The sequence below is a fragment of the Catharus ustulatus genome, chromosome 15 (assembly GCF_009819885.2).
Source record: "Catharus ustulatus isolate bCatUst1 chromosome 15, bCatUst1.pri.v2, whole genome shotgun sequence".
Taxonomy (NCBI): Eukaryota; Metazoa; Chordata; class Aves; order Passeriformes; family Turdidae; genus Catharus; species Catharus ustulatus.
Window position 1 is genome coordinate 12,293,057 of NC_046235.1, and position 15,931 is coordinate 12,308,987.

At 46.5% G+C, this 15,931-nt stretch overlaps 2 protein-coding genes across 8 annotated transcripts in view; both read right to left on the reverse strand.

Annotated features, from left to right (window-relative positions):
• RNF130 (ring finger protein 130) overlaps window positions 1-8,493 on the reverse strand; it is a 54,770-nt gene extending 46,277 nt beyond the window's left edge. For all 4 annotated transcript variants that reach the window (XM_033072906.1, XM_042779741.1, XM_033072904.2 and 1 more), the window contains exon 1: window positions 7,554-8,493. In XM_033072906.1, the coding sequence (XP_032928797.1) occupies window positions 7,554-7,821 (268 nt within the window). In that variant the 5' untranslated portion in view covers window positions 7,822-8,493. The remainder of the gene's footprint in view (window positions 1-7,553) is intronic.
• Window positions 8,494-11,680: 3,187 nt separating this feature from the next.
• The window catches only part of FLT4 (fms related receptor tyrosine kinase 4), a 58,280-nt gene continuing 54,029 nt past the window's right edge, over window positions 11,681-15,931 (reverse strand). For 2 of the 4 annotated variants that reach the window (XM_033073343.1, XM_033073341.1), the window contains exon 30: window positions 11,681-15,644. In XM_033073343.1, the coding sequence (XP_032929234.1) occupies window positions 15,425-15,644 (220 nt within the window). In that variant the 3' untranslated portion in view covers window positions 11,681-15,424. The remainder of the gene's footprint in view (window positions 15,645-15,931) is intronic. The other 2 variants (XM_033073342.1, XM_033073344.1) reach the window with 2 other exon arrangements.

The following is a 15,931-nucleotide window of genomic DNA, read 5'->3' on the forward strand; positions in this document are numbered from 1 at the left end:
TCACGTAAGCACCTTGAAATTTGTATGTTTGAAAATTTTTAGCTTAAAAAGCAACAGAGAAAGCAGTAAGAGATAACAGAAACTGCATCTGTGGGAAAAGCAGTACAAAATTTTCTACCACAGTAGAGATCAAAGTCTCTCTCAGCTGTGGACAGAGCTATGAAATGTTACTGGATAAAGCAACAGAATTAGGAAACAAGATATTAAGAGATTAAAGCCTTCCCGATATAGACCAACAAACACCACTCAAGTGCTTACAGCATGTCATTCCTGACAAGGTGTATTCAGTATATCCTGATGAAAATTTAACAGCTGACATTAGCTCAGTACTATTTAAGTAATACAAAAACATTGAGGAAAATCTGGTTGGTTTAGAAAAATTCAAACTGTCTGCAAGTCACTTGAAATTTAATAAAAAGTCACAACCCACTTTTCTCTGCATTAGCATTCTATTACACTATACAAATGTTAAGTAATCTTTTCACTTTAAACTAAAAATTCAGAAACAATAGTGAAAAACGTGGGGTGTTCTGCTTTGTCTTTTAGACTGAATAGACTGAAGATACTCTGAAAAGCGTGGAAGTCTTAAAATCACAGTCACCATCCTAGAACAGTGAGATGGTTACAGTAAAACATCTCCTGTGTATCTCAGGAGTCAGGGATATCAGTGGGCACTGAAGGGAACACACATGAACAGGGTCAGTCAGGATTATCATTCACACTCTCCACTGCCCTGTCATCTATGATCTGCTATCCAAAGTTCAACTAGAATCAACACCACATGGGCTGCAAGCATTACCTGGATGATCACAGAATTGTTTGGGTTGGAAAAGACCTCAAAGAACATTGAGTCCAACCATTAATCTGGCACTGTTATGTTCACCACTGAACCATGTTCCTGAGTACCACATCTACAAGTCCTTTAAATCCCTCTAGGTATGGTGAATCCACCACTGCCCTGGGCAATCTGGTTCAGTGCTTGACAATCCTTTCAGTGATGAAATTTTTCCTAATATTGAATCTAACTCTGCCAGGCACAGCTTGAGGCAGTTTCCTCTCATTGTGCCACTTGCTACCTGGGAGAAGAGGCTGAACACCACCTGGCTCCACCCTCCTCTTAGGGACTTTTAGACAGCAAGAAGGTCCTTCCTGAGCCTCCTTTTCTCCAGCTCCTTCAGCCTCTCCTCATCAGATCTGTGCTTCAGCCCCTTTCCCAGCTCCTTTGTCCTTCTCTGGACATATTCCACTATCTCAACGTCTTTCTTGTAGTGAGGGGCCCAAAACTGATGTTATTTGCCAGAATGAAAAGCAACTTCACGTTAAATGATTCTAACATGAATCACTTGCACAGAAAAAGATACGATCAGAAGCCACTCATGGAAGTTCAGAAGATAAAAGCATACAGCAAGCCATTTAAGTAAGTTTCCCTATAGGTGTATTACTCTTTTGGCTTATTTGAAATAAGAAATATAAGCTATTTACCCTGATGGCTCTGTGTTTATCTATCTATCACGTGTTGGCAAAATCCCCAATTTTCTGTTAGAAGTGGCAGCCCGCTGGGTTAAAGAGCTACGTACAACGTTTTTGTAAATATCTCCCTTCCTACCGTAAGTCCCAACACCACAGAAGAGCCTCTTTACTGAAGAATCAGCTGTGATTTAAGTACCTACCATTAGGCTCATGTTTGTTTTCTGCTTTAGGAGAGCTTCAATTTCCTGATGCAGAACACATAGGGCTGCTCAATTTGTATAACTGTTTTTCCTTGAACATTTTTTATAATTCAAGACCCCTTTCTGCTTAAGGACTAAGGTTTGTGACAGCATTTTAGGGATTCATGGGAAAAAAATATTTAATAATGCAACAGATCCAACCAAGGTTCCTTGACTACTGAAGAAGTAAATTCAAGCTCACATCAGGACAGCAACAGTACTTTCCTTCCTTTCCAATTGCTTGACCGTGTTTTAGCTTTCTCCCTATAAGAAGGAGAGCCATTTTGTGGAGCTAAAATGAAATTAAAAGGGCAGCTCTCAGCACCTCTGTCAAAAGTACACACCTGTCTGAATGCAGACTGTCCCCTAGTTCTGAACTGTGGCTGGGTTTGCTCTTTCTCACACTGTGTTCCTGCTGCTCTTGCATTGCTTTGAAGGCAACTGTGACACCCTCCTTCAGCCAAGGTTGTACTACCTGTTATCAGACTGTCCCCTTTTCACAGAAATATCCCACTCCCTAGGCATTAACCATTTTATTCTATGCAGGGCTTTTCAGGGTTTCTCCCTTTTTTTTTCCCTCTCTAAAGGTCAGATATCTTGCTATTGATTTCATCTTAGCTAATACTGTACTCTGTAAAGCCAGCATCAGTTGCCAGAGCTGGTCTGTCTCAGCTACACATACAGAAATCATTTTAAAGTCTGACCTTCAGTCACTGTAATACAATAGCTGGAGAGACACCACTAGTATTTTGAGGGACAGCAGATCAGGAGGCTGGCTGGGAAAGAAACTACAGAGGAACACAGGAAGGTGCAGTGCCATGCACACTGCACCCCAAAGCATTCCCTCCCTACAGTTCTGCTGCCCAGGTAGGCACGATGTAGAACGCCTGACTGGTAAAATAAGACAGCTTTGTGCAACACATTAATTATAATCCTGTGATAAAATTTCCAGAAAAGGAATTCAGCTAGGAAATTCACAGAGGCAACTCAGCAGTGCTGATTGATTATTTCAAGGAATGGTGCTAGTTATTTTCTAACCCATTAGGGCTTAATACATGCAATGGATATATTCGCTTTCAATGCATTACTACTTGGGTTATTATCAACACAGTCCTTATTCAAGTCAGTCATAATTTCTGCTTTACAAGGTGGTGCCAATGAATCAATGAGTTATGTACAGCAATGTTTAATTTTCAATAGCTCTTTCAGGTAATTGCTTTTACTAAAGCTGGCTTTAGCATGAAAAGAAACTCTTTGAACAAGAAGTAATCTGGTTTCAGGGAGGAAGTTAAACAAAAGAAAATCACTGAAGCTTAGAAGAGTCCTATAATAGTTCAGATTTTATCTTGTTAGCTCTGTAAGTATTCTACAATTATGGTTATATACTCCAATACATAACCTCCCCACTTTTGCTATCAACTAATGACTACTAATTAAGCTGCATGCAAAGATCAATGATGAAGGGCAGAAGCATGACACAAGATTCTTCTTCCCCTATTCCACTGAAATATTTGCTTGTTGCATTTTCCTAAGCCTTACTGGTTTGGATTCTGGGCCAGAATTTTTGTCTGAATGCTGCCTAAAGCTCTGCAGTTACCAGGAAACTGGCATTTCAAACCTTCTGTAGCTAAAACTTGTTCACACAACATGTTTATGAAGTGCCAGATGCTACAGAATGCTGTAGTTACAGCACTATGCACAAGATACACCTCCTTCCTAACACTGAGCCAATATTGTTTCTTCCACACTTTCACCTTTTCCTACCATATGTTTTTCCTCACATTCTCAGTCTCCTTTCCCAGCCCCAACCCTTATAACCCTTTGGGAGAGCTTTCTATGAGCTGTTTCTCCAAAGCAGCTTTCACACAACCACCACCTCCCTACAAGCCTGTTAGACTCCATCCCTTTCTACCCCTCTTCAACCTCTCATTCCTGACCTACTGGTTCAGTGAATTTTAACATTTCAAGTTTGCCTCTGCTGCTATTTCCCTTCCTATCAGCCCCATCAGTCCTGGTCATCCTGCCTGCTTCCCAAGCCAGCCAAGGTGCACAAAACCTTACCTCCCAGCAAGTCCTGCAAAGGGACTCTTAAGAGCACTCAAGACTGAATCTCCAGTCCTTACACTGGAATACAAGCATAGAACTAAAGCAATAACCAAGATTCAACAGCCACAGTGAGTCCCATTCCCCATGGAGAATGTTTTTGTGGGAACTAAGTCACAAAGAACTGCAGTTTCTACCAAGAAACTATTAAGGTAAGTATTCAGTGGCTTCTAGCTCGGTTTGCCGTGGTAAGGGAAAAATCCCTGACACCTAAAGGTCTGCAGCACAACTGGTGTAAGGCAGCCAATACCAAAGAAGAGTAAAAGCACAGGTCATTGGAGTGGCACAGGGCTGAACACTTGCACAGTGCATGTACAGACAGCCAGAAGCATCTAGGCAGCTGCTGTGACAGGACTGGGCTGAAATGACCTGGAAGTGTTCAAGGCCAGGCCTCAACCAACCTGGTCTAGGCACGTGTCCCTTCCTCAGACAGGGGGCTTGGAACTAGACTATCTTTAAGGTCCTTTCCAACCCAAACCACTCTGTGATTCTATGAAAATGTCTGGCTGCACAAAATCACAGCAAAGCAAGGGACTGAGAAGTATTCTGGAATCTCACTGAAGGAATACTATAAACCTGAACTAAACTATCAGGAAACCTGTATCAGGCTGTGAAGATGCATTTCACTTCTATCCTTCCATGCACAACAACAGGAGCTTTTTTTTTTTTTTTTTTAATCAGCAAGCATTCATGTCCAATAGTAGTTTAAAGCACTCTTCTAATAAGAAATTAACTCATGACAGGAGATGAACAAGTTGAAGGAGGTAAGAAAGGGAACTCAGAAGTAGAATGGAAGAGAGATTAATAAACTGTTGCTATCGTGCATTTAATGTGCTTGGAAAAATATGCCCACACAGGTGCTGAATGTATACCCAGCAGCCAACTGTGACCAAGAGCTCACTGGAGCTGCACTTTCACAAGTCACATTCACAGGTGCTCATGCCAATTACAGCCACCCCACTCCCAGGGAACATTGCCTTTGAAAGCCCCTATCAATTTCATACAAGCTCTATAAAAAGAACACGGAAAGAGTTTTAACACATGTATTAACATGACAAGGTTGAATTCCGTTAAAGAAATCCTGGTAAGGAAATGGGAGAAGTGATTGACTGTCATGCTGCACCTGAGATTTAAAGGATGGGTGACCACATGGGACTGGCATCTTCAAAAAGCAGTACATAAAATATTGGGCATATTCAAGAATAGAAGTCAAAATAACATCACAGACCATTTAAAACTACAAATGGTGTGTGGTCAGCAGCAGATCATTGGCCCTAAATCTTGAATTAGTAAACTCATTTATTTCCCTGCAGACAATGAGTAAGAGATGTGATAAGATGCCCAATTCCTGGAAGTGTTCAAGGCCAGGCTGAATGGGGCTTTGAGCAGCCTGCTCTAGTGGAAAGCATCCCTGCCCATGGCAGGGGAATTGGAACTTTATGATCTTCAACATCTCCTCCAACCCAAGCCATTCCGTGATTCTACGGTTCTTCACAGAGCATGCAAAATTAAGGACACTTCAGTCTAAAACAGTTCATGTCATCAAGGTGCTAACAGATCACCCACATTTGTGAAAATTTCTGAGACAGCCCATAAATGGGTGAATGCTTGTCATCAAAGCAGTTTCAAATTCAAGGTATCTTCAAATAAAGTTGTTAACAATTGTTAGCAACTTTTCTTCTGAGGATAAATGAAAACTGGGGTACAACATTTACTGCTCTAAGAGCAGTGGCTGGCAGCTACTTATGTTTAGAGCTAATAGAAAAAAATTTGCAAACGAATTCTACAGCAATATTAAGAGGTTGATTAAAAAAACATTAGAGCAATTACTTTCAGCAAGACTGCATCATCTTTTATCAAATATGAATATAAAAAAGCAGAAGACGTTCAAGAACAGTTTAACTAAAAGCATAAAATATTCCAATCTTTCTTACTACATAAAACATTTTTAAACCACAGGCACATCACCAAAATTCAAATAAAATGTAAGTATGTAACAACCTACACAGAACAACTGAATATCTAAAAGTAAGGAAGACAACTGCTGTTTTTCTTGCTTTAAGTTGTCTGTTATAAAACAGAAAGGCAAAACTGAACTATCCCCAAAATTGATAACAAAGTTTTAACAACTGCACTATGTCAAACCATGTCAGGTCTGACATTTTCACACTTCCTGCTGTGCTTTCTCAATAAAGTTTTTCATCACAGTACTTAGCAGTAGGTATAAAAATGCTGTTTATGGACTGTTCATAATTTTATTTAGCTCTTCTCATTATCAGTTGTCTGTGAAAATGCTGTCAAAGCCTCCCTCAGTGTTTAAATTGCATCTTAGTAAAGGCATATTAAAAGAAAGCAGAAAAAGTTACACAGGTAGATTAAAAGAAATTAGTACCTAATTTTTCTTGACAAATAACAGAGCTCAAAAAAAAAGTGCTTTGATACCTTTCAGTTATTAAAAGGCAGTACTTTAAAACCTGTTAAAATACATGCCTGAAACTTTCAGGGCAGACTCCTGATTTCAAGGGGGTTGTGTGGGGATGTAAGTGAGGAATATCAGGAAGCAACATTTTTCATGTTGGCTGATAGACAGGATTTGATGTACAAATAAAAATTATTTTACAGCAGACTTCCTCGATAATTTCTGCTTCCTCACTCTTCCACCCCATAATCTACCCCATTAATACATTCTAGTTATACTTTGCAGAGCTAATGAAACTGAGCTCCAGTGAGCCTGGCAAGCACCTGCTGATGCACAGCCTCATCCATCTGGACCAGAATTACAGCGGCTGTCTAGCAGAAAGCATTTTTTCTGAAGAAGCATCGAAGTATTTTCCTGATCTTAAGATTAGGCAAATTCTCTAAAGCTTCTAATAATACAGTAGTTTTGTGTTACCAATTCTTCTAAAACATTCTTAGTACTCACTGCTTAGACTCTAGTTTTAACTGACTACAATATTTCATTGAACACATTATTCAGATGTTTCCTGTCCAGGAGGCAGGTTGGGACCACTGTATTCCATCAACTGGTCCACTTCTTAAAGATGGCAGTTTAGATAATGTCAAGAACGGTCTTCAGAATAAGATATTAAAATTACATCACTATTACAGAAGATACCGGTTTCACTACAAGCAAAATCATGACAATACTCTCAGCTGTTCAAATTAGTGTTCTATGTAAACCCCAATATTTACCAAAAGAAGAACTGATGGACAATAGCCTCACTTTATTAAAAAAAAAAACAACTTATTTGGACACTCTATCCAGTGTTCAGTACTGCAAACAAGCACATTTTGGGCTAGCTGTAAGAGCAACAACTTGGCAGCTTCAGTCCTTCCAAGCCTTGATGGGCAGCTTAAACAGCATTTTTAGGAACTGCACACTGAAAAACTAAGACTTCGTGCAGTTGCCAAAGCTATCCAGATGCACAGCGAGGTGGCCATGCAGCTGTTCTGAGATTCAAGGCAATGCTGTAACCAAATACTGTCAACTCTCGCTACCCTCTGTGTAATTAGTTATGGAATAACACCTTCACCGCTCAATACACCCCATCTACTGGGATCCATGCTGGAAAGCACATTATGCTTTGCTGAGCTGCTATTCAAGCCAACACTCTCAGATCATGGATTTATTTTATTTTCCTCTGGGCAAGCTTTTCCTCCTCGTTTGTCAGAGCTCTCTAGGAAAGCCTGCCCAGCCCAGGCAAGGTCCAACCACCCGGCAGCGAGCGAGGGAAGCGTTACCTCCGTTGATGAGGACAGGAGCCACCAGCAGCCCCTTGACCTCCACCTTCGGGGAGTCCTGCCCGTAGCGCCCACGGTCGATCCGCAGCAGCGTGGGCCCGCCGCGCTCGGGGCTCAGCACCGTCACGTTGATGAGCGCGGTGTAGTACGCCTGGCTGGTGTTATCGGCGCCGGCCGGCCGGACCCGGCCGTGCCACAGCAGCAGCGGCAGCAGCAGCAGCACGGAGGAGCCGCCGTTCCAGTGCTGGCGAGCCCACCGCCAGCTCATCTTCGACTCCAGGCGAGCCGACGGCCGTCACCGGTTGCCTCCGTCGCTCCCCCGCGGCAGCGCACGAGCCCCGCACGCCCGGGTGTGTCCTATCCCATCTGACAGCCCGGGAGCGGAGAGAGACCGAAAGCAGGCGGAGCGGGGAGGAGAGCTCAGGCTCATGCCATGGGAGGAGCCAGGGGAGTCACGGCAGGTCCCAGCCGAGTCCGATCCGCCGCCGCGGCTCCCAGGGGAGGCTGCTCGGGGAAAGCCGCGCGCCGCCGGTCCCTCGGGGCTCCGCCGGTGCCTCAGAGCGCCGCGCTCATACCGCCCGCCCGCCGCGGGGGAGCTCCGGCCGGCCGAGGGGAGGGGAAGCGGCGGGGGCGGCGCCGCGGCCCTCTCCCCGCGCAGCCCCTCGCCAGCCCAGGGGAGGCTGCTGGCAGAAGCCGCCGCCGCCGCTGCCGCCTCAGTTGCGCTCGCGAACAGCCGCGGGGCTCGCCTCGGACTCGGCCCGCCGCGCCGCCTCGAGGCTCGTCGCCGCCTTAGTGCAGCAGGCGGCGCAGCTCAGTGCCCAGCCCGGCGTCCACAGCCGGCGGCCATCGCTTCATGCCCGGTTCGCCCCAAGGGCGGCGGAGCTCCCGCACCGTCCCGCAGCTCCGCCACCGGCTCCGCGCCCGCGCCTCGACTGCAGCCCCGCGCTCCGCACTCTGCGCAGGCGCCGCACGCCCCGCCCCGCGCCACGAGGGCGAGAGGCGGGGCTTGTGCATAGACCACGCCTATAGGGAGGCGGGGCCAAGCCAGGGGGCGGGGACATGGTGTATGATGTCATCGTGGGCGGGGCCAGGCGGCGGTGGGAGCGGGGGCTGGGGGTGGCTGGAGTGACACCGCGTGTCAGCGGCTCCGTGAGGGTTGGATCACAGCGTCACAGCATCACTTGGGTTGGAAAAGACCGCTGAGCTCATCGAGTCCAACCTGTGACCACATACCACCACGTCAACTAGACCATGGCACTGAATGCCACGTACAGTCTTTCCTTAAACATCTCCACGACCTCCTTGGGCAGTCCGTTCCAATATCTAATCACCTTTCTGTGAAGAAAGTCTTCCTAGTGTCCAACCTAAACCTTCTCTGGTGCAGCTTAAGATGTAGGGACACATACAGGCTCCCGTGGGTCCTCAGCATCTTTTCAGAAAAATATTTCCGGTTCAGAAGTGCTGATAACCAGAAAGACACACGAATAAAGAGTTTTAAAGCATGTGAGAAACAGGGGGTGAAAGAGCTGTGTGTGTGAAAAACAGGTAGGATGTGTTCAGTCTGTCCAGGTAGAACTGAACAGGCTTTTGGGGCAAGAACTGCCAAGCCTCTGTGTCAGGATTCAGTCATTCCTACCCTATTTGGCATTACTGGCTTCTGGCATACTAAAATGGGAAATAGTACAAACACTCAAATATTGTTCATAAACAGTCTCGGGAAATACTGTAAAACAGGATTTGACGAATGATCAACTAACATAGTTTTACGGATATCAGCCTCTTGGGAAATGTAACAAAATAGTGTAATGGCCTCCTTGGATTTTGAAAGGCAAACTAACTGGAAATTAGAGAACAATTACTGCAGGATTGTGAGTTAGGACATTTTCTAAGTTTCTGAAAAAATGGCTGTGGAGCTGTTCTTTTGAGATATAGTCTCCTTGGTGACTTCCCCAGCTGCACAGGAAGGCCCTCAGATAAGCCTGGTGTTTAACCTATGCATCTTATTAATCTGTTTTCTTCTGGGAGCTTTTGTATTGCATTCATTTGTGATGCACCTGGTCACACACGTAAGATAACACTGTCGAAGCACAGTCTGTTTATTTCATTGAGATGCAAGTAATTTTATCTGCCCTTGGAGAGACCTGTTCCATTTCTGAGGAAAGCAGCATGCTTGCAAACCTGCATCTCGGAGCAGAAGGGACCTACGGACTCTGCCAAAGGCATGTTCTGTAAAATCCTCTGAGAAGCTGTTTCTACAAAGCTCTGTAGAAATGTCAATACAATCCAGGAAATTATTCTGAAGCAGCAACTGAATGTTCTGCTTACATTTTTTTTAAATTTAATTTTGCCCTTCTTCGTACATGCTGGGTGAGGAACCACATGCTATTGATTGCCTCCTCATTTCACCCAAACTTTCACCACAGCCGGAGGGTGAGAGCTGTGGCTGACACACTGCAGTGTGCAAACATGTTTTGGAGCTGTTCTTGCTTTCGTTTCTCAGCACCAAGAGCTCTGCATCACTCTGATGCAAACTCATGTGCTTTATTGCTGAAATGTCCTCAGAAGGGGCCAAGAAGTCGTGGGAGCCTGAAGGATTTTTCACTATCACTGTGCTGACCTTCAGAGAAGGATCTCAAAACACTTTTGGAAAGCACTGAGGAAGCATTCACTGGCCATGTTAGAAGCAAAACAAGGAGCCCAGCCAGAGCATCCCCAGTTCTTTGCTAACCACATGAAATTGCTGGGTTTTATTTTGGCCTGTCTGGTTTCCTGTGGGCTGTGTTTCTGACGGAGAGAGGTGCTCCAATACCTGTGTGAGGGCTGCCTCCTTGGTTCCATCCCCATCCTCATTCCCATCCCCACTCCCATTCCCATTCCCGCTCACACGGCTGGGAGGCTGTTCCTCCCATGGATGCCCATGGATGGGCTGGAAGGAAGGCGAGGAGCCGCTAAGGGGGATCCCTCATGGCCCCAGAAGAGGAGCAGCCAAGCACTGCTCAGGATATTTATTTCATCAGTAGAGCAGCTTCAATACACTCATTCCCCAGATGGGCAGGCCCCTGGGAAAGGAAAATTAAAAGGTCCTTTCGGATGCTTTCACCCCATGGTGGAGCTGGATGAAGGGATGGCGACAGAAAGAAGTGAAGATGACCCCCTTCTGTCCCCTCAGCTGTGTCTCTGCCTCAGGGGATATTATTTTATTGAGACAACAATGCTGATGCCTTCACAGGTCCACCCAGGGGTAACGAGGAAGCTGTGCCTGAGCGTTCCTTGAACTTCTGGTGATTTTTTTTTTCTTAAAGGAAATGCTCATGAATCCATTTGCGTCCCATTTCACAGCGAACACCTCACCTCGTTAGCCGCGATGCCGCCCCTGACTCGCTCCCTCCCTCGCTCCGCTGTGACAGAGCCACAGACCCGCCGTGACACAGCCACAGACCCGCCGTGACAGAGCCACAGACCCGCCGTGACACAGCCACGGACCCGCCGTGACACAGCCACAGACCCGCCGTGACAGACCCACAGACCCTCCGTGACACAGCCACACACTCTGCGTGACAGAGCCACAGACCCGCCGCCATCTTCCCGCGGGGGCCCGCACGCTGAGGGGAGGGCGCCACCTGCGGGCCGCGGGGGGCGCCGCCAGGGGCTCGAACGGGGACGGGGCCGTGAGGGGAACGGGAACTGGGCCGGAATTTGGTGCTATAATGACAAGGGGGTTTGGTTCGGGGGGTCGGTGCCATGAGGAACTCTCTGGTTCCCCTGGCGTGGTGAATGAGGACAGGAAAGCTGGAGACCTCCAGGGCCGAGACCCCCAGGGCCGAGGTGACGGGGAAGGATCAGGTATTCGGGGAAGGATCATGTATTCGGGGAAGGATCATGTATTCGGGGCATGGGGCAGGGTGTTGTGTTTGCTTCTGCCAGCCAACTTAGCCAAAGAGAATCTGACTTCACCATAGGAAAAGCCAGGCTTTCATCCTGGATGGAAATGCCACAAGATCGAGCTGTTTCCAAGAGGATTCGGGGAATGCAAAAGTAAAAATAAGAAACCCAAAATGTGCTGATGGTTTGGGCCGGGGCTGGGCTGCCCCAGGGGCAGAGGGTGGCCCCAGGAACCAGAGAGCAGCTGCCAGTTATGACTTTATTCATTTTCACATTTAGATATTACAACCAAACTCTTAATGACAAAGGATAACAGGTACTATAGGAGGAGAGGAAAGGAAGCAGTGTTCTAACTGGTTTGATATATAACTGTGAACTTCCAGAGACAAGACTCAATGTGAGTTACAATCACTCACATACAATCACTGGTAGGAAAACTCACGTGCAAATACCCACACACTCACCCACAGCACACTCACACACACACAGACCATGCTTTGTACTCACACATAACCCCTGTTTTAGCCTACTTGCTTCAAAGGCAGCCCACTGAAACATTGGATGCTGCTAGAGCAACAACAGGTACCAGGTTAAAATATTGCAATATAAATGTAGTATTACTTGATACACAGGTTTTTCTTCAGAGACATGTGTATTTGCAAGTAGGGGAGCCAACACTTTGTTTTCAGGAGGGAGGAATGTCCTCTCAACACCAACACTTTGTGAAGAAAAGTGAGACTGAACATAGAGTGGAAGCAGCCATTTTAAAGGAAGGTGATGATAAATAGCTTAGCTTCAATGTTGAGTTCCAGTAAGAAGCCCAAACAAAACAAGACAGGGAGTGCATTTTGAACAGAGCAGGCACAAGTATCAAAACCTGGGTTTTAAACACTGAAATACTCCCTTGCTGCTGTGGAAGGATAGAAAACACTCCTGTCTCACATCTTAAATCCTAAACAGACCAGCTTCATTTCATGCTTATCTGGAGACTGTAAAAATAAAAAGCCAGAAATAATTCAAGAGAATGGGAAGGGTTATCAGGTTTGCACATCTAATTTTAGTACACCTTTGGAGAGCAAAAGTACAATTGTCTCAACAGCTCTTCAATATCCCACACTACAGTGGTTCTTCATCAGCAGGAGTGTCTGAAGAGGAACCAGCTTTTGCTCCTATCAGGCTGCATTGTTCATGCAATGCTGTTGACACAGACACAATAGGATCTGATTCCACCCCCACCCCCATCTAGATGGTGCAAAAGTGAGAAAATAAAACTTCTGTGGAGTTGAATGTTCAAAAATCAGGTGTCACAGAAGTGCTTTCTTCAGGGTGAGGCAGGGGATCCTTAACAATGGTTTTAACAACATAACCCTTCTTCACAAGGATGTTTAGGAGCAATTTACAGGTAAACCTAGAGAAAAAGTGCAGCTGTACTGGCTGAATGTCCATGGTGACAACCAGCCTGGGCACTAAGATGCCTCTGTCCCCTTTCTGCTGAGGAATCCTGCCACTGCCCAGCAAATGTCGCGCTTTGCTGGCAAATACCTATCCATTACACATGGACAGAGACTTACTGCTACTTGGAAAATCTTTTTTCTAGCCATTATTTTGTTCTTGGGCCCTCTCTCAGATGGGGCTGTTTCCAGGCAGAGAAGTCTTCACGGAGCACTGGAAACAAGAGAGTCTGTGTCCTATGGACACAATCACCCAGCAAGCAGCCTGAATTTAGCTCAGCTGGTCACCTTCTACCCCTGTGCCAGTGGAAACTTCAAGCAACATTGAGTCACATGCAGCCTTCCTTCTGCCAAGGGAACCACCAGTTCAAAAAGCAGGGCAAGATGAGGGCAGGAGAATTTGATCTGGCCTACACCCTGTTGGCTGTCCTACTTTCTTGTCCTGGCTTTCCAGCATCTCCTGCCAGAGGATTCTTACTGAGTCGTAACAATTACTTAAAGATGCTTAAATTCCTGGCAGCTTCAGGGGACCCCAGTAGAAGTCAGGGATTTCATTGTCATAAGCAGTTTCCAATTCCACATCCTGAGCCAGTTTAGCTCAAGCTGGTCTGGTTTTGTGCCTCTTTTGCCATGGAAATTGCAGCCATGTCATCCTGCTGACACAAAAAGGGAGTGGAACATTGAACGAGCTGCCACAGGCTTAGAGAATCTGAATGACAGGCGTGCTTTTCCCATGTGCTGAATAAATCTCCCCATTACACTTGTGTGGAGAACTATAATTAAGACTTGGCAACATCATCCATAAGGACTCACAGGCTTACGTCGGGAAACGCGTAAAACCCTCTGCTGGAAAAGAAACACAGTTTGGGAAAGCTGTACATCTGACAGGAAACACAGTTTTACAAGTCCAAACCCTTGGCTCTGTGACAGAGGTGTGGCCCACAAGCAGTAATTCCCTGGTGCTGAGATGCCTTGGTGCACAGAGCTCTGCCAGCCACAGGCATGTGGGAGCAGAGATGATGACAAGCTGTTCAAACGAGCCTTTTCACCCAGACTCCTGAGGCGGTGATGTAACTGCTCTGTGGCTGAGCTCTTGGATTGGGAGCAGGATGGAAAGAAGTAGGTGGGAAGTGGTGAGGCAGCAGTACAGAAATCTATCGAGAGGGGCTGCAGAGGTTCTCCAGAGCTCTGAATTCATGTGGTATCTCTTAGAAACAAAAGACCAAATTGAGGAGATGTTTCCTCAGCAAATAACTGTTTCTTAATGCTCTGGAGTCAGGGATGCTCTGCTGGAAGCTCTGCCAAAGAAACTGGAGAGGAGCCTGCTGGGAAGAGAGTGCCTTCTTTGAGTCAGGGAACTTGGGAGACAGGAAAGGTCATGGTGCAGAACTGTCCATCCAGGAGAATCAGGGCTTGAACCCTGTCCAGGTCCTGGACTGCATGTATTCAGTGATGCCAACACACAAGGGGATGCAACCCAGAGCACCTTATTGCTGGAGCACTGTTCCTTCCATTGTTTCCAAAATGCTTTGCAGCAGCTTGAAAATAAACATTTCACTCCCTGCCCTTTTGATCTTGTTCCTCCCAGCAAATTCTATGTTTAGAAGCCAGCTCAAATTAACCTAGCTTTGCTTTAATTTCTCACTTGAGCAACAAATGATCTCAGCACCATTCTGGGGGAAGGGGAAGGCAAGAGCAGCAGACCTGTGAGTAACCTGCTCTCAGTAGAGATTATAAAAGAACCTGTTTAGCACACGGGCTGCAACAAAAATTGCTGTTTATCTCACCGGGAGCACTTCAGCCATCAGCTAAAGTGACCTATTCAGCACTAGCTGTGTTGATATGGCTAAAATAATGCTAGTGATAAGGCAGATTAGCAGGTTTCCCCCCAGCAGAGATGAGAAGGGTGTGTGTGTTGCTTGCAGAGGAAATGGAGAGGCTGGCACCTACTCAGGATGAGAAGCACGCATGAACATTTACAAAGATCCCTGGGGATCTCTCAGTACACCTCTTTAAAATGTCCTGCGCTTGCTGCTAATACCACTAGGGATTTCTTCCCTTTGATTCTGCTCCACAGCTCAGCAGCTGACATCATGACGAGGGGAGGAGGAAGCAATCCAAGGAAAAACATTCAGGCTGCACACCAGGAAGAAACTTGAGACTAAGACAGATCTATTTATATCTGACCTGAAATGGGCTTTCTGAATGGGAAGCTGATCTGAGCAGAGGCTGGATGTTAGGCAGAAGGTGCCATAGTGCTGAACACAGGCACCCACTCTCCGGCAGAATGCAGCTGTCTGAGGTGCAGGAATAAAAGAAACATGAGGAATCAGTGAGGTGCTGTCTCCACTCGTGGCACAGGGAAGCTGCAGCTGGAGGTGCTGCACGGTTCATGCTGTGATTCCAAGGACATCAGTGTTCCCTGTCCGTTTGGGGTAGGTTCCCTCTTGGGTTTGGGCATAGGTTGAAGGAGAAGCTCTGAGTGACCTGATGACGTGCCTGGAGGGCCTTGGCAATTGCCTCCAGGGTCTGGTGCTATTAGTACTGCTCGGAGAAGAAGGAAGCATGGAGAGTGGGGGGACTGGCCCCCTCTCCAGGCGGGGTGCAGCTGCCATCCTCAGAGTGTTCCGACAGCTCCCCGTATTCACTGTTGTAAAAAGTCTGGCCTCCGACTTGGGACCCATACGACGGCCGACATCTGCCCCGCAGGTCCGACTGTTCCCCTGACAGCTCCCCGGTTCGACTGGGCCCTTTACTGCTGCGAGGGAAAGAGACACAGAGAATTAACCTTAGCACTCCTAGAAAGCCTCTGTCCTGCTTAGAGAGATCCCAGCTTCAGAAAATCTCATCTTCTAATGCATGCAGCAGAGACAGGGTCAGGAATGGACTTGTGCCTCCAATTCAAAGCACAATACCAGACTTTACTCTAAATCTAAGCACAGCCTGTATGTTTTGTGACAAATCTACACATAACCTGGCACACTTATTCAGCTCTTTTAGATACCTTTGGGATATCTTCTAGATACCTTTGGGATACCTTCTAGA